The 25111-nt window shown below is 34.0% G+C and overlaps 1 protein-coding gene across 2 annotated transcripts in view; it reads right to left on the bottom strand.

The window, feature by feature from the left end:
• The window catches only part of LOC100925861 (major histocompatibility complex class I-related gene protein), a 49175-nt gene that overhangs the window by 8467 nt on the left and 15597 nt on the right, over nucleotides 1–25111 (bottom strand). The window contains exon 1 of one of the 2 annotated variants that reach the window (XM_031959951.1): nucleotides 4886–5052. The exons of the other annotated variant lie outside the window; for it this stretch is intronic. Within the exon in view, the coding sequence (XP_031815811.1) occupies nucleotides 4886–4955 (70 nt within the window). The 5' untranslated portion in view covers nucleotides 4956–5052. Of the gene's footprint in view, nucleotides 1–4885; nucleotides 5053–25111 lie in introns of those variants that run through there. 2 annotated transcript variants of the gene reach the window in all.

The following is a 25111-nucleotide window of genomic DNA, read 5'->3' as shown; positions in this document are numbered from 1 at the left end:
AATTGCTTATGCTCTATATATGGAAATCTAAACCATATGTGTCTACGGTTGACATTAGTAATTGAGTAGTCCAAAGGAAAAACTGAGGTAAGGCTGAGTAGGATATGACTGTAAAAAAGCAAAACCTCCTAGGAAAAGGTAAAAATATGATTGTTATAGGAATAAGATATGATAGCAAGAATCTACAAAGAAAAATTATATGTGGCAAGAGGACTAAGAATCCTGAAAAACCCACTTGCATTGGGAATTGGTTAAAGAGGAGCAAAACATACATACATTTACATATGTGTACACACACACACACACACAGAAGGATATAACACCCTCCAACATCTATAAAGTAATAAGGAGGAAGGAATAGGATCAGGTGGGGAACAGAAGAGAGTGCAAATCAACAGAAGTGGGAAAATGGGAAAGATAAAAAGGGACAGAAAAGGTAGCACAGGATAAAGTGGGATACAGAAGGGTGTGTAGATTAATAGAGTGTGAAAAGATGTATTGGTTCATAGGAATGGGATAAAGAGGTAGGGGAAGGACGGGGGAGGAAGATAAAGAAGGTATCCATGTAGGGAGGGGTGATAGGGAGTTTAACAGATAGAAATAATATAGAAGAGTTAGTAGGAATAGGAAATGAGAAATATACACAAATATAAAATGATAAGGAGTAGAATTTGTAAGAAAAAAAAGTGAGGATACTAATCATTGATCTCAAAGTTAAACTTGAAAAGGCTTTAATCAAGGGAGAAATCAGACATATAAAAATTATTTCAGATATGTGTGTGCATGCATTTGTGTATGTGTGTGTGTGTATATATATATATGTATATATACATATATATATATATGTATGTGTGTGTGTGATAAGCTTGTCTAATGTATAAAGTACACAGTGTAGAATTAGCTAAGACAGTGATTGACAAAATAGGCTTCAAAGGCCAGAACATAGAGGTAGATCTAATAAAGTAATTTTTTTTTCTATTTTTAAAAATATTTATTTAAAACTAAATACAAAATAAGAAAAAGAAAGACAAAAAAGGAAAATAAACAAAACATTTCCATGTGCCCAATAAAACATCAGGGTAAATTCAAAATATATAATGAATTTCCATATCAAGAAAACATATAAAATAATAGATGTATTCATAACTATCCATCTTTTTATTTCTTTCATTTAGATATTCTTTAGTTTTCTGTAGTTGCTTTTTATTTTATTCTTTTACCCCCTTTCCTTCCTCCCCAATTCCATCAAGGAGGGTTCAGTCAAGCAGCAACACACATGCACACATTCTCTCACATACATCTCACAAATTTATATACACATATACACACACACATATATCTAAAATAAATAATGTAGATTTCTCTCTTGATTAAATCTATTTTTAAGTCTGATTCTGATTGAGATCAATGATTACCATCCCTAATTTTTTTCTAACAAATTCTACTCTTGATCATTGTTATTATGTTTGTTTATATTACTCATTTCCTATCCCTGTTAACTCTTCTACTTTGCTTCTACTTGTTAACTTGTCTTGCTAATACTTAAGTTCCCCGTCATCCCACCACTACGACCCACCACCACCCCTCATCACCCCTGCTATGGATACCTTCCTTACATTCTCCCTCCATCTTTTCCCTTTCTCTTTTTTCCCTTCCTATTAATTTACACACCTTATCCCACTCCCATTAATCTAAACGCCCTTCCATACTCCATTTTTTCCTATGCTTTCCCCCTACCTCTATCCCTTTCCTATCGATCTACATGCCTTGTCTCACTCCTGTTGATTTGCACACCCTTCTATATATCACCTTATTCTATTCTCTCCCCCCTTTTTCTTTATAGATTTTGGAGGGTGCTATATCTTTCTCTCTCTCTCTCTCTCTCTCTCTCTCTCTCTCTCTTTCTCTCTCTTTCTCTCTCTTTCTGTGTGTGTGTGTGTGTGTGTGTGTGTGTGTGTGTGTGTTTGTGTAAAATGTATATAGGTATTGTTTCTCTTTAACACATTCCCAGTGCAAACAGGTTTTCAGGACTTCTGGCTCTCTTTCCCCTTCTAATTCTGTGTTGATTCTGAATTGGAAGGACACCCCTCTGAACAATGAGGAACATAATCTTGAAATTCTGTAATTAGAAGTTTGTTACTAGCTTTTCACACCCTAGTGTAGATAGTATTTTTACACCCCCAGATGTGCTACCCTAAAAAAAAAAAAAAAAAAAAAAAAACTTGACAACTTGATAAACATAAAGAAAGGCTGTCTTATTGCCTGTCTGGGAATGGCACCCTTAGTGTGATAATCTTTGCTTCCTTTCTAGGATGAAATTCCTTTAGTATGACAAAGGTATTAGGGAACTTCTATGTTTCTTTCTATAAATATGTATCCCTGAAATCTCTTGATACTGACTCCCCTGTTCGGGTGGGGTTCAGTCACTAGCTAGAAATAAATGTTCTTAAATTTACATTATTTTGGCTGATCTGTATTTTCTCTCATCTGGGCACTTCAATTCTTGCTGTCACACCTTATTCCTATAGCATAATTATTATTTTACCTTTTTCTAGATAATTTTGCTTTTTAGTGTTACATCATACCCAATCCTATCCCAATTTTTCTTTTGAACTATCAAATTGCTACTGCCAATTTTAGATGTAGGGTTTATAAATTTTCCCATATAAAATATAAATAATTTGTCTTCATTGAATGCTTTGAAAGTATCTTTGATGTTGGCTCTTATATGTTAAATTTTCTATTGAGTCCAGTTTTGTTTGAGACAAAATCCTGAAAATCTGACAATTTGTTGAATGTCCTCTTCCCCCTCATTCAATATTATATTTAATTTTGCTTGGTCTAATATTTTTGGCTATAACTCTAATTTTTTTGATTGTCAATATATAATATTTCAAGACCTGTAGTCTTTTATTATATGGATCTGAGGGTTTAGAAAGTTATATCCTTTATCCCCCTTCCTGAGAGTGCTCTATCCACCTCACCAAATAAATATTTAAGGATTTAACTGATCTCTACCCAACACCATAGCAACTCCCCTGCTCTATATTTCCCACTTTCTACTCTCACGCCCATTGCACTCTTAAAGTGAAGGTTTCATGTATGAAAGTGGAATTAATCATGATTATCATAAGTGGAGAAGAGAAAGGAAGTTTGTATGTTTAGACTAAAGACCTTTACCCAAGTCACTTATTTCTCATGCCCCTGCCCTTTGTCCACTCACCTCCAGCAAATACCCTGGCCAGAAGGAGAGGCCACTGCCAATTCCTGCCCTTCTGGTTTTTTCTTCTTTTTTTTTATTGAACTTTTTTTATTTTCAAAACATATATAAGGGTAATTTTTCAACATTGACCCATACAAAACCTTATACTCCAATTCCCCCCCCCTTCCCTCCACCCTCTCACCTAGATAGCAAATAATCCAAAATATGTTAAAGAAGGTAAAAATGTGTGTTAAATCCAATATAGGCATAATTATACAATTATCTTGCTGTACCAATAATGTTTTGGTCATGTATACTTATTGTGTATCTAAGTTATATTTTAATATATTTAACATCTACTGGTCATCCTGCCATTTAGGGGAGGGGGTGGGGGGGGTAAGAGGTGAAAAATTGGAACAAGAGGTTTGGCAATTGTTAATGCTGTAAAGTTACCCATGTATATATCCTGTAAATAAAAGGCTATTAAATTAAAAAAAAAATTATCTTGCTGTACCATAAAAATCAGATCAAAAACAAAAAAACGAGAAAAAATAAAGTTTAAGCAAACCACAACAAAAAGAGTGAAAATGCTCAGTTTCCACAGTGCTCTCTCTGGGTAAGGAGGGCTCTCATCATCACAAGATGATTGGCAGACTGTCCTTTCTCACAAGTCTCAGTTCTACTCAGCAGTTGCCTCTTTCTATGATTGGGGCTCTCTGGTGCTCTCCTTTGTCAGCCCCCAAGTCCCTTTTAAATCATATCACCTCCCTAATCTCCTCTTGAAATGACTTATTTTGTGTTCTCTACTTTGGGTGGATATGTGTATTTATAAGATTTACACTGTATGTGCCTTTTATATATTTGTTATCTCTCCCAGTAGAATGTAAGCTCATTTGCAAACAGAAGTTTAAAAAATTCTTTGGATTTATATCCCCCAGCACCTAATTCATGCTGCTTGAGGAATGAACTGCAGCCATTTGCCGGAGCTAGAGTCCGAGCCCCTCACCCAACCCCAACAGCAACCCCCACTCCCATTCTACTATTTCTCCTCAGAAATTTCGCCACCGAGAGCGAAAGCAAGGATGGGGTAGAGAGAGAGGAGATGTATGGGAGTGGGAGTGGAAGGGTGGGATGAAAGGAAAAAAAAAAAACAGTAAAAGCCATTAACAGATGAAAATGGGGGAAGAAGATAGTAGGAAGAGGATGAAGGTGGAAGTCGGCTTTTTCCACGTTTCCAAACTAGCAAGGGACTGAATGAGATTCGAGAGGCAGAGATGCAGAGATGCAGAGTTGGAGGGGTTAGGGGAAGGGAACTTGGCAAATGCCGAAGAGAACGCACTCTGACTGGGACTGACTTAAGGGGTGGGGGGGGAAGGGAGGAAATACTAAGGGAAGGAAACTCGTAATTAAATCTAGTATCACCACTGGAGTGAGAGCCCCGGGCGAATAGACTCATTCATTTGCGACGGGACACAAGTAACCAAAGGAAAAACTTATAAGCGAAAGTACTAAACAAGTTTGAATTGACTACGGGCCGACCCCATTACATCCTAAAGACAGGTGGTAAATGGGGGTGTTCCCGGGATGGGGGTAAAGGGGACAGCTGGAGTATAGAAACAGATCCGGGAATGGGGTCCGAAGTCTTAACCCGGACAGAGAGGAAGGGATCGCGGGCATACTCACGGGCATTAGCCAAAGGCCACAGGATGAACAGAAATAGAAGGCTGTAGGACGCATTTTTTTCTGGTGTCATCTTTTCTTAGCCTCAAACAACACAGACTTGCTGTGACGTTATCTGATTTGCTTTAAAGAGAACGCAGGAACTTACTGATTGCTGTCGACAGTCTGACTAAACGTGAAAATTTCGCCCCGTGTGTTATTTGCTTAGAACTACTGAAGGGCGGGCATAAAACTGGAATTGGGCGTGATTACCTAAAATGGGCATCATGGCACGGTGAATAGAGCACTGATCCTGAAGTCTTTAATATTAATTAGCTGTATGATCCCGTCCAAGTTAACCCAACTGCTTAGCCAAAACGGTAACAGCAAACCTATGATGGATATATCTAATTTTGGGATCGTATTATGAACTTCTCATTCTCTTAATGTAAGGGGAAAAAGGGCTCCTACTCCTGATACTTTAGACTTGACTTTTATCATACTTTTAAGAAACAGAGTCCATATTTAACAAATTATCCTCAAAATTTGAGAAAGAAAGCACTTAGACTTCTTTAATGACATAAATCTAATCCCAGTGCCTAAACTCAGGAAAAATAAAACAAAGAAAACTAAAAACCAATATCATTAATGAAATTAACTCAAAAAATTTAAAGCAAAATCTTAATAAGCAGACAACAGTGACTTATCCAAGAAATCATGCATAATGATCAAGTGGTATTTATACCAGGGATGCAAAAATTATTCAAGATTGGGAAAACAAGTATAATTAATTATATTAAAAACCAAAACATCCAAAATCATATGATCATCTCCATAGATGCAGGGGGAAAAAAAAAAAAAAACCTTTGACAAAAAAAACACTTGAATGGGGAAAAGTATTGGCATAAAGGCATCTTTTTAAAAATATTATAAAAAGCAGCTATCTTACATCCAAAAGCAAACACCATATTCAGGAGGGACAACAGTTGAACTTTTTCTAATAAATACGGGAATGAAGCAATAAATTCCACTCTCCCCTCTATTTCCACAGAAATGCCAGGAACAATAATAAGACAAGGGAAAGAATTAAAGGAACCAAGACAGGTAAAGAGGGGGTAAAAAAAAATTTAAATAAAGGTAAAAGCCTTATTTGCTGATATGATTGTTTCCCAAGAAAAATCCACAGATACTAAGTCAATAGATTCAGCAAAGTTACAGGCTACAAAATAAATCCTCACTTTTACATAAAAATAAAAAAGAAACAATAATAGAAAAGGGAATCCCATTCCAAATATTACAAAACGTATAACATCTACCAAGTATACAGAAGATTTGTCAGTTGATAAACATTTATTAAGAAGTTACCATGTACCTGTCACTGTGCTAAGTGCTTGGGATATGAAAACATGAAAAAGGCAGTCTTGGAATTTTAATAAACTAATATTGCATAGTTAGAAAGAAGGAAACAGCATGTAAGAAATATGTAACAAATATGCTGAGAAAAGGCATGAATTATACAGTAATGGTTCTTAGAGGAGAGACTGATCTACTCATGATTCCCCAGAAGAAAGTAATTGAAGACTTATAATATGGAAGCTTTCTATTTTACCAGGGGTGATGGGAAACTGAAGTTCCTACTGTCATAAAATGTCTATTTATATTCCTACATGATACTTGTAACTCATAAGAATTTTATCATTATAGGAAGGTAGAAGGAGTATATATAGACAAGGGCACAGGTGTGAACTGAATATGAAAGGGATAACATATCTTTTAAATTAAGTTGAATTAAGGAAAAAGAAAGGAATGTACTGCGGAAAAGGGAAAGAGAGAGGTGGAACGGCATAATTTATCTGCCACAAAAGAATTAAGAAAAAGCTTTTATAGTAGAGGGGAAGAGAGAGTGATCAGAAGCAAAACACTTTAGAGGAAGAATAGGGTGAAAGGAGAGAGAGTATAAAATAAACACAGCATAGTAATTGTGAAAAGAATTTTAAAATATATTTCTCTGATTGAGTCCTCTTTACTCTGACCTAATAATACCACTACTAGCCATGAATCCCAAAAAGGATTTTAAAAAAATAAATAAAAGGAATCTATATTTGCAGAATATTTTCTCAGGGCAAAGAATTTAAAAATTAAGGGGATGCCCATCAATTGGCAAATGTCTAAAGATATTGTGGAATGTATGAGGAAATATTATTGTTCTGTAAGAAATGAGGAGCAGGATGCTCTCAGAAAAACCTACAAAGTCCTCCATGAGCTAATGCAAAATGAAATGTATTATTACAATGTCATAACTGTTGTGGGTTGATCAATTGTGAATGACTTTATTATTCTCAGCAATACAATGATCCAAGACTACTCTGAAGTACTTATGGTGAAAAATGCTATCCCTACCAGAGAAAGAACAGATTGTGTTTGAATTCAGATTGAAGCATACTTTTTTTAAAACTTTATTTTTCTTAAAGAATTTTTTTTCACCTGGGGGAAATCTATGTTTTCTTTTACAACATGACTTTTGTGGAAATATTTTGTATAACTTCACATATGCCTTCTCTATGGGGATGGGAGAAGGGAGCAAGAGGAGAATCTGGAACTCAAAGTTTTAAAAATCAATGTAAAAAATTGTTTTATGTTTAATTGGAAAATTATATATACATATATAATAAAAAATTAAATTAAAAAGAAATGCTATCAGTAGCAATAAGAAAAGAAAAGAAATTGAAGGAATCAGAATGAACAATGAGGAAATAAAATCATCTCAAAAATAAAACATAAGACAATATAATGACATCCTTGAAAAATTCCAGTGATTAATTAAACAGTTTTGGAACAATTATTAATTTTAGCAGAGGAGCAGGATATAAAACAAACTCACAAAAATAATTAGCAGTTCTATATATCAGCAATAATACTTTCCAAGAAGACATAGTAATAGATATCTCATTTAAAATAATTGTTGACAGTATAAAATACCCAAGACCATATCTTAAACTATACAATACAGCAATAATTTTCAAAACTATCTGGTATTAGTTAAGTAAAAAGATAGGAACAGCTTAATGGTACAGTGGATAGAAAACTTTCCCTAAAGTCAGGAGGACCTGAGTTCAAATATAACCTCAAACATTTAATACTTTACTAGTTGTGTGACCCTGGAGTTGACCTCAATGCCTTGTAAAATAGAAAAATAAATAAAAGCATAGATCAGAGAAACAGAGTAGTCATATAATACCAGTAGTAGATGATTATATTAATCTTGTATTTGACAAATGTATACATAAAAGCTTTTGTAATAAGAATATATTATTTGTTTTAAAAATTTTGGGAGAAAACTGGAAAATAGTCCTATATTTTATGCCATTTACCAAAATAAAGTCAAAATGGATACATGATTTAGATGAAAAGAAATGGCATAAGAAAATTGACGAACATGGAACGTACTACTAATCATTCTTATGACTGGAAAAATTTATGAATAAACAAGAGAGTAAAACAGACAATTGATTACATAAAATTAAAAATGATGTGCTGGTGAAACTGAACTGATCCAACTATTTGGAAAGCAGGCTGGAATTGTGCCGAAAGAGTTATAAAACTTACTATTAGGTCTATTTCCCAAGATACTTATGAAATAAGTAAAAGAATTTATATATTGTAAAATATTTAAAGTAACTCTTTTTCTGGTGGTAAAGAACTGGAAATTGAGGGGCTCCCCATCAACCGGGGAATGGTTACACTATTTCAGTATATAATTGTCATGAATAACTATTGTGCAATAAGAAATGACGAACTGGTTGAACTTTTAAAAAACATGGAAAGACTTGTATGAACTAATGAAGAATGAAATGAGCAGAACCAAATAAACATTGTGTATAGTAATAGTAATTTGAGGAATAATTGTGACCAGCCAAATTTAATTTAACAGGTAAGCATTTACTGATGTGCAAGACTTTGTGGTAAGGCTACAACAACAGGGAAGAAATAATGGTGCAGAAATTAGTCTGGCTATGTAAGTATTAGGGATCCCACTGAACTTGTCTTCTTGAGTTATGTTGCAGACACACTGGGCTTGAAGCGTACAGGAAGCCTTGAATATGTCAAAAATGAAGCCCAAATAACATCTTGCCCCTCATAGTGAACTACAGAAACTGAAATACAGTTTGTTATTTGTATCCTGTTCCCAAAGAAAAGAATGCTGCTTTTGTCATATCCTTTCTTCCTCTGCAGGAGGGGATTATTATTGTTCCCCTCTCCTAGGACTAAGAGCTTTACAAGTTCCTCACTTAGTCCTCAAAACAACCCTCAGTGGTAAATTATTATTAATTCCTATTTACAAATAAGAAAACCAAAGGAAAAGGAGAAAAAGTGGCTTGTTCAGGATCATACAACTATTATTATCTAAGACTAAATATGAACTCAAATCTTCCTTATTCCACATTATGCACTCTATTGCCCTATGTGTCTACTATAAACCCCATCACTTAGCACAGTTATTGGAATATGGTAGAAATAATAGAGTTAATATTTTTATACTCATTGTTTTGTGTCAGGAACTACATTAAGCCCTTTACCAAAATCTCATTTGATCTTCAAGACAATCCTAGCAAATAGGTCCTATTGCTATTTTCATTTTAAGGATGAAGTAAACAAGGCAAGCCTCAGAGATAAGTGACATGTCTAGGGTTGCATAGCAAGGAAATCTCTGAGTCTAGGTTTGAACTCAAATTTTCCAGTCTGCAGATTCTGCCCTATAATCTGAACCACATGGTATCTATAAATTGAATCCCTTCACAGAGAGTTTGGAACATAGTCATAAGAAACAAAAATTAACTTTTATATAGGGCTTAACTATATGCCAGTCATCGTACTAAGTGTTCTGCCAATCCCTCAGTTAATCCTTACAACATTACTGATAATGTAGGATCTGGGAAGATATTGGAATAATTCAGAAATTATTTGGTTCTCCTAATTCTTCTACAAATAATATAAAATAATGCCTTAAAGTGAATGTTGAGAAGCAGAAATAATTAAAAGTGAAGAGAAAGCAGTTGTTCTTCTAAAACTACTTGGGAGGATGTGAGGAAACACCCTATTTCTAGGATGGTGGTTTGGTCTAATTGAAGTGCAAATAACTCCAGGCAGATACTCTCAAAACCTACAAACAACAAGCCCTGAGGACAGCTCTGTCAGAAGCCTCAGCTTCTCCGCACATTTTGACTAATGTACAATTTGAGTATAAGATACCTAATCAAGGAGATTGCAGGGTCCTCTTTCATTGTTGCACTCTCGACCTACTTGCACTGACCTGACATAGTTCAAGGATGTATCTATGGGACACAAGGAGCATGCACATGCCAAGTAGTACAGTTACAGAGGGTGACTGCTAGCTATAGACATTCTTAGAGTGCCTGGCTTTGATTTTAGGACAGAGGGGTGAGCAGTCATAAGAAGGAATATAGGAAACAAGAATATTTGTAGTAATAGCAATCATGGGTATCCAGTCATGGATCAGAGGCAGAAAGAAATAAATGAAATCAGGTCCCCAGATAGTTTTCAGAAAAGAAGATATTATCACCCACTCTTGCTTATAATTAGGTGGAATTTGGGACTAGAGCCCAACTTTAACACAAAATCAACAGAAATAAGCTACTAAAAAAAATTCGTAAGCCAAAAAAGGAATCCAACCACAGATAATTACTATTGTAATAGAAATGATCTGGGTTCAAATTCAGAAGATAGTAAAGTTAAAACAGCTACTTCTATCTTAAAGGGGGGAAAGCAAAATTATTCCAAACCTAAGAAGATTTTTTAGAAGACTTTAAAAAGACTTTTTAAAATCAAATAAGAAAGGTTGAGGAAAAATTAGGGAAAAAAATAAGATTAATACAAAAAAAATATGAAAAAAGCCAACCAAATGGAAAAAATAGATCCAAAAATTTACAGAATAACTCCTTAAAAATTAAAATTGAGAAAGGGAAAGCTAATAACATTATTAGGCACCAAGAAATAATCAAGCTAAAGCAAAAATGAAAAAAAAAATAGAAGAGAATATAAAACAGCTCATTACTGACCATGGAGAAGAGACAATATGGAATACCTGAAAATTATAATGAAAATAAGAATCTAGATACTCTACTTCAAGAGATCAATAAAGAAGCTTGCCCTGAAGCTTAGGATGAGAAAGTAAAATAGAAGTAGGACCCCCCCAAAAAAAAAATCCAATGATCACCACTTAGAAAAGATCCCAAGACTAAAATTCACAAGAATATTATATTTAAATTTCTACAATCAACTAGAAAAAAAATTAAATACTGTGGAGCCACAGTTAGGATAATATAAGATTTAGCAGTTTCTACATTAAAAAACCAAAGGACAAAGAACAATATATTCTGAAGAACAAAGGAATGATGCTTGCAACCAAGAATAACTTAATCAACAAAGATGTGTTTATCCTGAATGGTTAAAAAATGGATAATTAATGAACTAAAGGACTTTTAAGTATTTGTGAAGAAAAGATCAGAACTGAATGGAAAATTTGACCTTCTAGACTTGAAAAATATAAGAAGGTAAACTTTAAAGACCAATTATAAAGGACTTAATAGTCAAAACTTTATTTGTTATATGGGAAAACATTCTCTTTAACTCCTATGAATGTTATCATCACCTGGATAGTTTGAAAAAGCATATATGAGTAATAGGTTTGAGGTTGAGTTGAATATGATGAGATGATCCAAAAAAATTAAATTTGGGTAGAGAGAAGTAAAATGAAGCAATTACTTCATACACATGAAGTATGAATAGAATAATCATTATAGAGAAGGTAGGAGAGGATCGATGGTAGTCTCATGGGTTAAAGAAAAAATAACAAAGGAAGAGTATCCTTTGAAGGGTAGAAAAGTTATTTTAAGTAACAGAGAAATAGGAGGGTGAGAGGGTAAGATAAGAGGGACTTTTAAGAAAGCTGTACAAATCAAAAGATAGGAGAATGAGGGGAGAGGATCAGGGAAGGACTTTTGAAGGGATAAATAAATTAAGAAACAGGAGAGTAAGGGGAGGGAATAAGAGATATTATTAAAAGGGAAAATGAAGCAGGGATTCTTACAAAAGTGGGTAGATTAAGGAATAAGAATAAAATTTATTTGGAAGAACAAAAAGGAAAGAATATCAAAGGAATTAAAAAAAAATAAAGGATATCTGGCAGTATCAGATTTTAAAATATATTATAAGGTGATAATTATCAAATCTATCTCATAGTGACTAAGAAATAAATGAGTCAGTGGAACAGAACAGATATATAACCTGCAATAGGAAATAATTAAAGTGACTTTGTGTTTCACAGATATAAAGATTTAAACTTTTGGGATAATGCACTATTGATAAAATTGTTGAGAAAACTAGAAAGTTGTCGAGCAAAAACTAGGGTATAGATTAGTATCTTATACCATTTTCCAACATACTATTAAAAAGGATATGACTTAGATATTCAGAAAGATATCATAAGAAAACTAGGACAAAAGGAAACATGTTGCTTATCAGACTTATAGTTAGGAAAATTTATGAATAAACAAGATAGAGAGCACTGTGAGATGTAAATGGGATAATTTTGCTTAGATTAAATTTAAAAGGTTTTGTGCAAATGAAACAATTGTAGCCAAGATTATAAGAAAAACAAACAATGGAGGGAAAAAATTTTATAGGCAATTTCTTGGGAAAAGGCCTCATCTCAGATATGAGTCATTCTCCACTTGATAAATGGTCAAAGGATATGATCAGGCAGTTTTTGGAATAAAAAGAAATCAAAGTTGTATGTAGTCACATAAAAATATATATTCTAAATCACTATTTGATAAGAGAAATGCAAATTTAAAAAAACTTTGAGATATCAGGCAGCTCAGTGGACAGAGCAATGACCTTGGAATCAAGAAGACTCAACTAAATGAATTGTCAATCTCAGACAATTACTAACAGTTTGACCTTGGGCAAGTCACTTAACCTATTGCTTCTATTCCTCATCTGGAAAATGAACTGGAGAAGGAAATGGCAAACCCCTCCAATGTCTTTGCCAAGAAATCCCCAAATGTGAGTCACAAAGAATCAAGCATAAATGATATAATCAAATTAGAATATCATTTCACATCTATCAGATTAGTTAAAATGATAGAAGGAAAAAATTACTGATGTTAGAGAGGATGAGGAAAAATTTTAATTTTTACACTGTTGGTGGAACTGATCCAAACATTGTGGAACACAATATGGAATGATACCCAAAGAGTTGGAAAACAAAGTATGCTATTTGCTCTAGCAATACTGTTACTTCCCAAGGAATTCAAGGGTAAAGGGAAATAACCAGTATTTAATGCAGCACTTTTTGTGGTGGTAAAGAACTGGACACTGAAGGAATACCCATAAATTGGGGAATTTCTAAACAACCTGAAGTTTCTAATTGTGATGTGATGGGCTGTACAAAATGATGAGCCAGTTGATTTTTTTAAAAATGTAAAGACTTGGATGAACTAATGATGAATGAAATGAGTAGAACCAAGAGAACATTGTATACAGTAACTGCAATATTATTCAAAGAGTATTTGCGAACAACTAAGTACTATAAATCCTCAAATCACCTACAAAGCATCTATGTTATCCATTTCCAGAGAAAGAACAGATAATAGAAGTACGCACAGTATATTTATACTGTCAAATATTGGCCTTCTCTAGTGCAGGATGGGGAAGGAGAGAGGCAGTTCAAAATGTAAAATGTAACAAAAAAAATGAATAAAAAGAAAAAAATTTTTAAAACCATCACTATTAATCTCCTTTTACTAATAAAGAACACAAAGTAAAGAGAGGATAAAAGAGTTCATGATCTAAACTCAAGTCTTCCTGACTCCAAGCCTAGCACTCCATCTACTACAGGTCAAAACTAATATAAACCTTAACACTTTGCACTTGGGACATAGTAATTTTAATAACAGCCATCAGCTATGTAGCATTTTCTAAGTGCCAGGCACTGGGATAGGGCTTTACAAATATGTTCTTGTTTGATCAGCACAAAAACCTTAGGGAGAAGGTACTAATAGTATCCCCATTTTACAGGTGAGGATAAAATAATGTTTTAACAGAGAACAAATGACACATTCAGAGTCACATTGCTAGTAAATGTCTCAGGCTACATTTGAATACAAATCTTCCAGACCCATGTCTAGCATTCCATTGCAACAACAGCATCCATTGCAACAGACAGCAACTATGAATGCCATTGCTAATCATAGTACTTAGAACATAGTAACCATAATACTAGCTAACACTTATATAATAGTTACTTTGATCCAGACACTGTGCTAAACTCTTGACAAATATCTGACTTGGTCCTCACAACTATTTGAGGTAGATGCTATTATCCCTATTTTACAGTTGGGAAATTGAGGCAGACAGAAGTTAATTAACTTCCCAAGGTCACTGAGCCTATAAATGTTTAAGGATAGTTGTGAACTCAGGTTTTTCTGATTATATCCTGTTCTATCCACTAGACTACATGACTGCTGTAAACTCCCACACTTAACACAGTATTTAGAACATAGTTAGTAATAATAATAATAATAACTAATACTGAGAGTACTATGTGCCATGTACTATACTGAATGCTTTACAAATATCTTATTAGATTCTCACAACTCTAGAATATAAGTGCTATTATTTTCCCTATTTTTCAGGTGAGGAAACTATGGTAACCAGCAGATGAGTGACTTGTTTAGGATCACACAGCTGGTAAATGTCTGAGGTCATATTTGAACTGAACACTACACTGTATTCACTCCATCACAGAGCTACTATAAATCCCAGAATCACTCAGCACTGTACTTAGAACAGAATAGGCACTTATAAATGCTTCTGGGTTGATTAGTTGATAGTAAATCAACTTTGATAGTAAACCTTTGAAAAGAGTGTTTTGGACTTCTCAATTGATGCAAACATTATGAAATTTAACATGGTAGAACTAATACTTCCTTTATTGTCTATGTCTTTTTCTGAACTTTATATATATATATATATTTTTTTTTTTTGCCAAGAATTTTAGGTTTTTATAAGTGATCTATTCCTTCTTCTTTTCATGCATTACTTTCATGATGTATGCTCTTTAAAATTTGCCTCATCAAGATTAGAAAGGAAACAATAAACTGGGAAAACATTTTTACAGTCAAAGGTTCTGATAAAGGACTCATTTCCAAAATATATAGAGAATTGACTCTAATTTATAAGAAATCAAGCCATTCTCCAATTGATAAATGGTCAAAGGATATGAACAGACAATTTTCAGATGATGAAATTGAAACTATTTCCACTCATATGAAAGAGTGCTCCAAATCACTATTGATCAGAGAAATGCAAATTAAGACAACTCTGAGATACCACTACACACCTGTCAGATTGGCCAGAATGACAGGGAAAGATAACACAGAATGTTGGAGGGGATGTGGAAAAACAGGGACACTGATACATTGTTGGTGGAATTGTGAACACATCCAGCCATTCTGGAGAGCAATTTGGAACTATGGCCAAAAAGTTATCAAACTGTGCATACCCTTTGATCCAGCAGTGTTTCTACTGGGTTATACCCCAAAGAGATACTAAAGAAGGGAAAGGGACCTGTATGTGCCAAAATGTTTGTGGCAGCTTTGTTTGTAGTGGCCAGAAGCTGGAAAATGAATGGATACCCATCAGTTGGAGAATGGTTGAGTATTGTGGTATATGAATGTTATGGAATATTATTGTTCTGTAAGAAATGACCAGTAGGATGAACACAGAGAGTATTGGCAAGACTTACATGAACTGATGCTGAGCGAAATGAGCAGAACCAGGAGATCATTATATACCTCAACAATGATACTGTATGAGGATGTATTCTAATGGAAGTGGATTTCTACGACAAAGAGAAGATCTAACTTAGTTTCAATTGATCAAGGATGGATAGAAGCAGCTACACCCAAAGAAAGAACACTAGGAAATGAATGTAAACTGCTTGCATTTTTGTTCTTCTTCCCGGGTTATTTATACCTTCTAAATACAATTCTCCCTGAGCAACAAGAGAACTGTTCGGTTCTGCACACGTATATTGTATCCAAGATCTACTGTAACCTATTTAACATGTATAGAACTGATTGCCATCTCGGGGAGGGGTTTGGAGGGAAGGAGGGGAAAAATCGGAACAGAAGTGAATGCAAGGGATAATGTTGTAAAAAATTACCCTAGCATGGGTTCTGTCAATAAAAAGTTATTTAAAAAAATAAAAATAAAAGTTGCCTCATATACATAAATGACTCACAGAAAAATTGCTAAAACAATAGAAATGTCATTAATATCAAATATAATATTACCTATTACCTGTCACTCTTAACAATCCTAATAATTTCATAATTCTGGTAATGTCCTTGCATTCTTTTTTAGCTTGCCCTGAACCACAAAAGTCTTCCTTTTGGGGATCTTACCTTGTAAAGGTACCTAGCTTGAGCTCAATATTAGTTCCTATTCCTTGATATTTATGGTGAGTTAGATCATGAAGAATAAGTTAACCAGAATAATTGCATTTTCTTCACTGATTGTCAGAGGTGATTGAGATTTTATTTCTAGGCCTTGCTACCTCATATATTTTCCTTCTCCTTTTCTCTTAAAAGTGTAAGAATCATTCCTGCAAGTATCCTAATGAGACATCTCCCAGAGTGACAGTTTTGCTACTCTGTTATCTTTATTAAAGATGCTTTATTCTTCCACTTATAAACTTGATTTTATTTAGAATTTAACATTAACTGATGCCATCACTGAGGGGATTCTTTGAAGATTATATCTTTCACAATCCCGGGAATGACTTGCTAGATGCCCTGGTACCAACAGAGGCCCCTTGGGCCCAGTGCCCAATCACCCTCCCATTGGACTGGTAAGTACCTAATCATGATTGATCTGGACTCCTGTATTTTTTCAATTGAGTTGCCTCTTTAATTAAGAATTGTAAAATATCCATGGGCAATCAATTGGGGTCCACTTTACCTAGTCCTCCAACAGGAACCATAGTCAGGCAGATGATTTCAGAGTATAGTTTACATAGTTGCAAGTTTTTGGAACACTGGCAATCATTGACAAAATCTGATCTCTGAAACTATTTGCTCCAATTTGTTCATTTGATAGGATAAAATTAGCTATTAAATAAAATTCCTCAATAAGACAGAGTCAAAAATCAAACTTCCTGAGTAGGATTCATTTAACCAATGGCTATTAGAAACTATTAAGAGAGAAGGAGAAACTAAGCTTTCATCCCTCCAGAAATTTTTTTTTTAAATATTCAAAATTTAAAAATAAACTGACAATTTCAATAGACTTGTGATTTGAGAGAGTGATCTGCATCCAGATAGAGGACTATGGGTCACAATATTTGCTTTATTATTGGCTTGCTTTTTTCTTCTTTCTCATCTTTTTTAATCTGATTTTGCTTATGCAGCATGATAAATATGAAAATATATTTAGAAGAATTTTGCATATTTAGTTTATATTAGATTACTTGTTTATGGGAGGGGGGTAAAGTGAAGGGAGGAAGAAAAATTTGGAGCACAAAGTTTTGCAGAGGTGAATGTTAGAAATTATCTTCATGAGTATTTTGAAAATAAAAATTATTTTAAATTTTTTTCAAGAAAAAAGAGCTAATAACTAAAAAAAGAAAAAGGAAAAAAAAAGAGGCTGAATTTAAAATATTTTTCCTCTAAGAAGAATAAGGTCACTTGGGATCTCAAAAAAAAAAGAAAATGACAATCCCAATACTCAGGAGGTATGAAGGACATGAGAGAGAACCTCAAGAACTTCTGTATTAGCCTAACATGTCTGTGAGTGTGGGGTGAGGGGTATCTGTGTGTATAGGTAGGGGTGTATGTGTATGTTGTGTGTGTGTGTGTGTGTGTGTGTGTGTCAGGGAATGTGACTTAAGGACTTTCTTGTATACATGCTAAATAATGTTTTTTAAAAAGCAGAGTTTTTTTGTCAATCTTTGTAGAATGTAAATTATAATAATTGTATTAATTTTTGTGTGACTGGAGACAACTAGCAATCCAAAATAAGTAGAATCCTATCTATTACCAGTTCTGTGTTTGTTGACATATACTCTCTCAAATACCTGCTTTAGCAGAAAGCCTAGAAAGATGAAGATGAATATTTGAACTCAAGCACCACTGTATTTGTAGAGGGTCACAGTCAGTGGGAGAACTCTGGGTAAGGTATAAGACCCTTCAGCCAGGAGGGAACCTGCTGATAATGTCTGGCTCAGTACACCGTCTCCTCTAAGGGCTCTTGACCTTCCTGAGAAGTCAAGGGCTGGTGACAACCTGTGTTGAGATTGAAGCAGAGTGATTGCAGAAGTGATACCAGAGCCTGGAATCTGATATTCCAGGCTAAGGATAAGGCTAAGGAACTTGGTATGCAGCCAAGAATAACTTACCAAGCCAAAATGAGCATTTTTTTTTCCCCAGGGAAGAAGATGGATATTCAATGAAATAGGCGAATTCCGTCTATATCTGACAAAAAAAATGGAACTAAACAAAAAGTTTTCTCTCCAAATATGGGACTCAAGAGAAACATAAAAAGATAAAAAGAAATCTATATTTCTGTTATGAACTATATTTCTGTTATGAGTATACATAGAGTACATGGATAATTTGGTTGTATTGTTATAACATAAAAAAGAAGCTAGAGGTAGAAAGGAAATTGTACCAGAAAAAGGGAAAAGTGGAGGTACTACATCTCATGAAGAGGTAAAGGAAACATATTATATCTGCAGGAAAAAAGGGAGGGGGATGAACATAGTATGTATCTTATTCTCATCAGAATTGGCTCAAAGAGAAAAATATTAGACATACTCGATTTGCAGAGAAACTTCTCCCACCTCATTGAAAAGTGGGAGGGGAAAAGTGAAAAGGGAAGGAGTAAACTAAATAGAAGGGAATACAGAAATTGTACGGAAAAGGTTTAAGAAAAGGGGAGGGACTCTAAGGTGGGGGGAGGGATCCTAAAGGAAAGGGAAGACTGCTTGAGGCAAGTGGTTCTCAAAGGTTAATACTGGGGAGAGAGGTAAGGGGGAAAGAAAAGAGAAAAGAATAATCTGGGGTTAACAAGATGGCAAGAAATACAGAATTAGTAATTTTATGGTTCTCAAAGGTTAATACTAGGGAGGGAGGTAAGGGGGAAAGAAAAGAGAAAAGCATAATCTGGGGCTAACAAGATGGCAGGAAATACAGAATTAGTAATTTTAACCATAAATGTGAATGGGGTAAATTCCTCCATAAAGTGGAGGCAGATGGCAGACTGGATTAAAAGCCAGAATCCTACAATTTGTTGTTTCCAGGAAACACACTTGAAGCAGGGTAATACATACAGAGTAAAGGTAAAAAGCTGGAGCAGAATCTATTATGCTTCAAGTGAAGTAAAAAAAGCAGGGGTAGCCATCATGGTATAAGATCAAACAAAAGCAAAAATTGATCTAATTAAAAGAAATAAGGAAGGAAACCATATCTTGCTAAAAAGTACCATAGATAATGAAGCAATATCAATATTAAACATATATGCACCAAGTGGTATAGCATCTAAATTCCTAAAGGAAAACTTAAGAGACCTGCGAGAAGAAACAGACAGCAAAACTATAATAGTGGGAGATGTCAACCTTGTACTCTCAGAACTGATAAATCAAATCACAAAATAAATAAGAAAGAAGTTAAAGAAGTAAATAGAATATTAGAAAAGTTAGGTATGATAGATCTTTGGAGAAAACTAAATGGAGACAGAAAGGAATACACTTTCTTTTTGGCAGTTCATAGAATCTATTAAAAATTGACCATATATTAGGACATAAAGACCTCAAACTCAAATGCAGAAAGGCAGAAATAGTAAATGCATCCTTTTCAGATCATGATGCAATAAAAATTACATTCAATAAAAAGCTAGGGGAAAATAGACCAAAAAATAATTGGAAACTAAATAATCTCATCCTAAAGAATGATTGGGTGAAACAGCAAATCATAGACACAATTAATAATTTCACCCAAGAGAATGACAATAATGAGATATCATATCAAAATGTGTGGGATGCAGACAAAGCGGTAATAAGGGGAAATTTTACATCTCTAGAGGACTACTTGCATAAAATAGAGAAAGAGAAAATCATTCAATTAGGCTTGCAACTAAAAAAGCTAGAAAAGGAGCAAATTTAAAATATCCTGTCAAACAATAAACTTGAAATTCTAAAAATAAAAGGAGAGATTAATAAAATTAAAAGTAAAAAAAAAACTATTGAATTAATAAATAAAACTAAGAGTTGGCTCTTTGAAAAAAACAACAAAATAGATAAATCCTTGGTACATTTGATTAGAAAAAGGAAAGAGGAAAATCAAATTGTTGGTTCTAAAAATGAAAAGGGAGAACTTTCCACTAATGAAGAGGAAATAAGAACAATAATTAAGAGTTATTTTGCCCAATTTTATGTCATTAAATTCAATAACTTAAATGAAATGGATGAATACCTTCAAAAATATAGCTTGCCCAGATTAAGAGAGGAAGAAGTAAATTGGTTAAACAGTCCCATTTTAGAAAAAGAAATAGGACAAGCTATTAATCAACTCCCTAAGAAAAAATTCCCAGGACCAGATGGATTTACATGTGAATTCTACCAAATATTTAAAGAACAATTAACTCTAATGCTATATAAACTATATGAAAAAAGAGGGATTGAAGGAGTCCTACCAAATTCCTTTTATGACACAGACATGATACTGATACCCAAACTAAGGAGGTTGAAAACAGAGAAAGGAAATTATAGACCAATCTCCCTAATTAATATTGATGCAAAAATCTTAAATAAAATATTAGCAAAAACATTACAGAAAATCATTCCCAGGATAATATACCATGACCAAGTAGGATTTATACCAGGAATGCAGGGCTGGTTCAATATTAGGAAAACTATGAGCATAATTGACTATATCAATAACCAAATTAACAAAAACCATATGATCATCTCAATAGATGCAGAAAAAGCATTTGATAAAATCCAACATCCATTCCTATTAAAAACACTTGAGAGGATAGGAATAAATGGACTTTTCCTCAAAATAGTAGCATCTATTTAAAACTGTCAGTATCATATGTAATGGGGATAAACTGGAACCATTCCCAATAAGATCAGGAGTGAAACAAGGTTGCCCACTATCACCGTTACATTTTGATATATTAGAAATGCTAGCTTCAGCAATAAGAGTTGAGAAAGAGATTAAAGGAATTCAAGTAGGTAATGAGGAAACCAAATTATCATTTTTTGCAGATGATATGATGATATACTTAGAGAATCCCAAAAATTCTATTAAAAAGCTATTAGAAAATCTACAACTTTAGCAAAGTTGCAGGATACAAAATAAATGCATATAAATCCTCAGCATTTTTATACATCACCAACAAAATCCAACAGCAAAAGATACAAAGAGAAATTCCATTTAAAATAACTATTGATAGGATAAAATATTTGGGAATTTATCTGCCAAAAGAAAATCAGAAACTATATGAGCAAAACTGCAAAACACTTTCCACACAAAGTTAGATTTAAACAACTGGAAAAATATCAAGTGCTCTTGGATAGGCCAAGCAAATATAATAAAGATGACAATACTACCTAAACTAATCTATTTATTTAGTGCTACACCCATCAGATTCCCAAGAAACTATTTTAATGACCTAGAAAAAATAACAACAAAATTCATATGGAAGAACAAAAGGTCAAGAATTTCAAGAGAACTAATGAAAAAAAAAAATCAAACGAAGGCAGTCTAACTGTACCCAATCTAAAACTATATTGTAAGCAGTGATCATCAAAACCATTTGGTATTGGATAAGAAACAGACTAGCTGATCAGTGGAACAGTTTAGGTTCATAGGATAAAATAGTTAATAACCACAGGAATCTAGTGTTTGGCAAAACCAAAGACCCCAACTTTGGGGATAAGAATTCACTATTTGACAAAAACTGTTGGGAAAACTGGAAATTAGTATGGCAGAAACTAGGCATGGGCCAACACTTAACACCCTACACTAAGATAAGGTCCAAATGGGTTCATGATCTAGGCATAAAGAACAAGATTATAAATAAATTAGAGGAACATAGGATACTTTACCTCTCAGACTTGTGGAGGAGGAAGGAATTTGTAACCAAAGAAGAACTAGAGATCATTATTGATCACAAAATAGAAAATTTTGATTATATCAAATTTAAAAGCCTCTGTACAAACAAAACTAATGCAAGCCATTAGATTAGAAGGGAAGCAACAAACTGGGAAAACATTTTTTACAATTAAAGGTTCTGATAAAGGCCTCATTTCCAAAATATATAGAGAATTGACTCTAATTTATAAGAAATCAAGTCATTCTCCAATTGATAAATGGTCAAAGGACATGAACAGTCTATTTTCAGATGATGAAATTGAAACTATTTCCACTCATATGAAAGAGTGCTCCAAATCACTATTGATCAGAGAAATATAAATTAAGACAACTCTGAAATACCACTACACACCTGTCAGATTGACTAAGATGATAGGAAAAAATAATGATGAATGTTGGAGGGGATGCAGCAAAACTGGGACACTGATGCATTATTGGTGGAGTTGTGAAAAGATCCAGCCATTCTGGAGAGCAATTTGGAACTATGACTATGTCCAAAGGGCTATCTAAGTATGCATACTCTTTGACCCAGCAGTGTTACTACTGGGCTTATATCCCAAAGAGACATTAAAGAAGGGAAAGGGACCTGTATGTGCAAAAAATGTTTGTGGCAGCCCTTTTTGTAGTGGCTAGAAACTGGAAATTGAATGGATGCCCATCAATTGGAGAATGGCTGAATAAATTGTGATATATAAATATTATGGAATATTATTGTTCTGTAAGAAATGACCAGCAGGATGAATACAGAGAGGCTTGGAGAGACTTACATGAACTGGTGCTATGTGAAATGAGCAGAACCAGATCATTATACACTTCAACAACAATACTATATGAGAATTAATTCTGATGGAAGTGGCTATCTTTGGCAATGAGAAGATCCAATTCAGTTCCAATTGATGAGTGATGAACAGAACCAGTTGCACCCTGAAAAAGAACACTGGGAAGTGATGGACTGCTTGCATTTTTATTTTTCTTCCCAGGGCATTTTTATCTTTCTAAATCTGATTTTTCTTGTGCAACAAGAGAACTGTATAAATATGTACACATATATTGTATTTAACATATATTTTAACATGTTTAACATGAAAAAAAGAATAAATCAGAAACAACTTGGTTTGTTTTGAAGAGAACATTTTTAATGCAATCAATTCTCTAAGAGAGTAATTTATGATATATCTTATGTTACCTAAGAGGGGTAAAGTCGATTTGGGGGAGTTTATAATTTAATTTAGAATTACACCTGGGTATTGAGCATATCTTGAAGTGCAAACATGTTTTACTATGAATAACTTATTTGACATGCATTGTTTTGAAATTATAAAATGTATTTAAACATTCCAACTCAGAAAATTTAATTGCACTTAAAATTAATATGACAACTTTTTTTTTTTGAGGGTGAGGCATCTGGGGTTAAGTGACTTGACCAGGGTCATGCAGCTAGGAAGTATTGAGGTCAGATTTCAACTCAGGTCCTCCTGACTTCGGGACAGTGTTCTATCTATCCACTGCCCACCTAGCTGCCCCTATATGACATCTTTTAAAAGAATTCAGTTGTGCATTAGCAGTCATCTTATTTAAATGTTCTGTTATTAATTCCTTAACAGAATCTCATCCTCCTGAGGGAGGAATGAGCAGCTATAAGTAAATAACTAGACTAAATAACTAGAAAATTTTGTTTTCAAAAAAATAATAACAAAATCAAATAATTATACAGTCAAATATAATAACCAACAAGAAAAAAAGTTCCAGTCTTCAAGAAGAAAATGACTTTAATGGGATTTTGATTGTTGCTCCCAGGCTACCCCCATACCTGCCCCCAGCCCTGAGCCCCACAGAAAGCATTAGTCATTGGTCTCACCAGGTCAGCATATTCTGTAACTACTTCACCAGGTTACCACAAACAGAAATCAGTCAATTAGAAAGTAACACTAGGGGCAGTTAGATGGCATAGTGGATAAAGCACAAGCCCTGAAGTCAGGAGGACCTGAGTTCAAATCTGTCCTCAGACACTTAATACTTCCTAGCTGTGTGACTCTGGGCAAGTCATTTAACCCCAATTGCCTCGGGGGAAAAAAAAGTAGCACCAACAGGATGCAGAAAAGGACATTGAATTGCAAACCTCAATAGCTCTTTATCCCAATATGATGCATACAAAATTCCCTTCTTTGTTGTCCTTGGGTGAACCAAAGCTAGTTATAATATCATTACCATACATTAATAAGCCTTTAAGTGGGCTTTTCTATATGCATTCTGGGTAACCACATGGGCTATTGCACCACTGCTTTAGAACATCCCCATATTAGCAAAGTCTTCCTACAAACTACATATCTTGTGATGTAATCAGCACCATTTATTCTATAAATATCCTTGTCTTGCTTTGACAGTTGACTCCTTCAGGGAGCTTGGCCCACCCACTGAAAGTAGAAATCTCATTCAAATGCCTTTGCCTGGGTTGGAGATTGTCTGAGCCTGAATTCTTTCAGAGGTGACACCATGACACATACCTGATCCTTCAACAACTCTTTGAAAATTAGAAGTGGTCAAGGGAAACCAGTAAAGGTATAAGAGATCAAGAGATAAACAAAATTTTAAAAATAAAAAAATAGAAGAGAATATAAAACATCTTATAAGATCAATTCTTTTTCTTACCAGGTGTTTCACCCTGTCTTCAATTTTTTTCATTCCTTATATTTTGTTTTATTATTTCTTGATCTCTTATACTTTCTCTGTCATCCCTTTGCCCAATTCTAGTTGTCAAGGAGTTATTTCCTTCCTTAACTTTCTGAATCTCCTTTTCTGGTCAGTTGAGTTTCTTTCCATAATCTTTTTTTTTCTTAGATTGTTGTTGTTGGTTTGGTTTTTGGTTTGGTTTAGTTTGTTTTTTAGCTTTTCCTCAAACTCTTTCATTTGCTTTTTAAAGTCTTTTTTTTTTTTGAGTTCTGTGAATTCTTTTTGGGCAGGTGATCATTTAACATTATTCTTTGGGTAGGAGAAGCCTTTTTTGCTTCAG

Source organism: Sarcophilus harrisii, chromosome 3 (assembly GCF_902635505.1).
Source record: "Sarcophilus harrisii chromosome 3, mSarHar1.11, whole genome shotgun sequence".
Classification (NCBI taxonomy): domain Eukaryota; kingdom Metazoa; phylum Chordata; class Mammalia; order Dasyuromorphia; family Dasyuridae; genus Sarcophilus; species Sarcophilus harrisii.
Note: the sequence above shows the minus strand (reverse complement) of the source record. Positions and strands in the feature narration are given on the sequence as shown.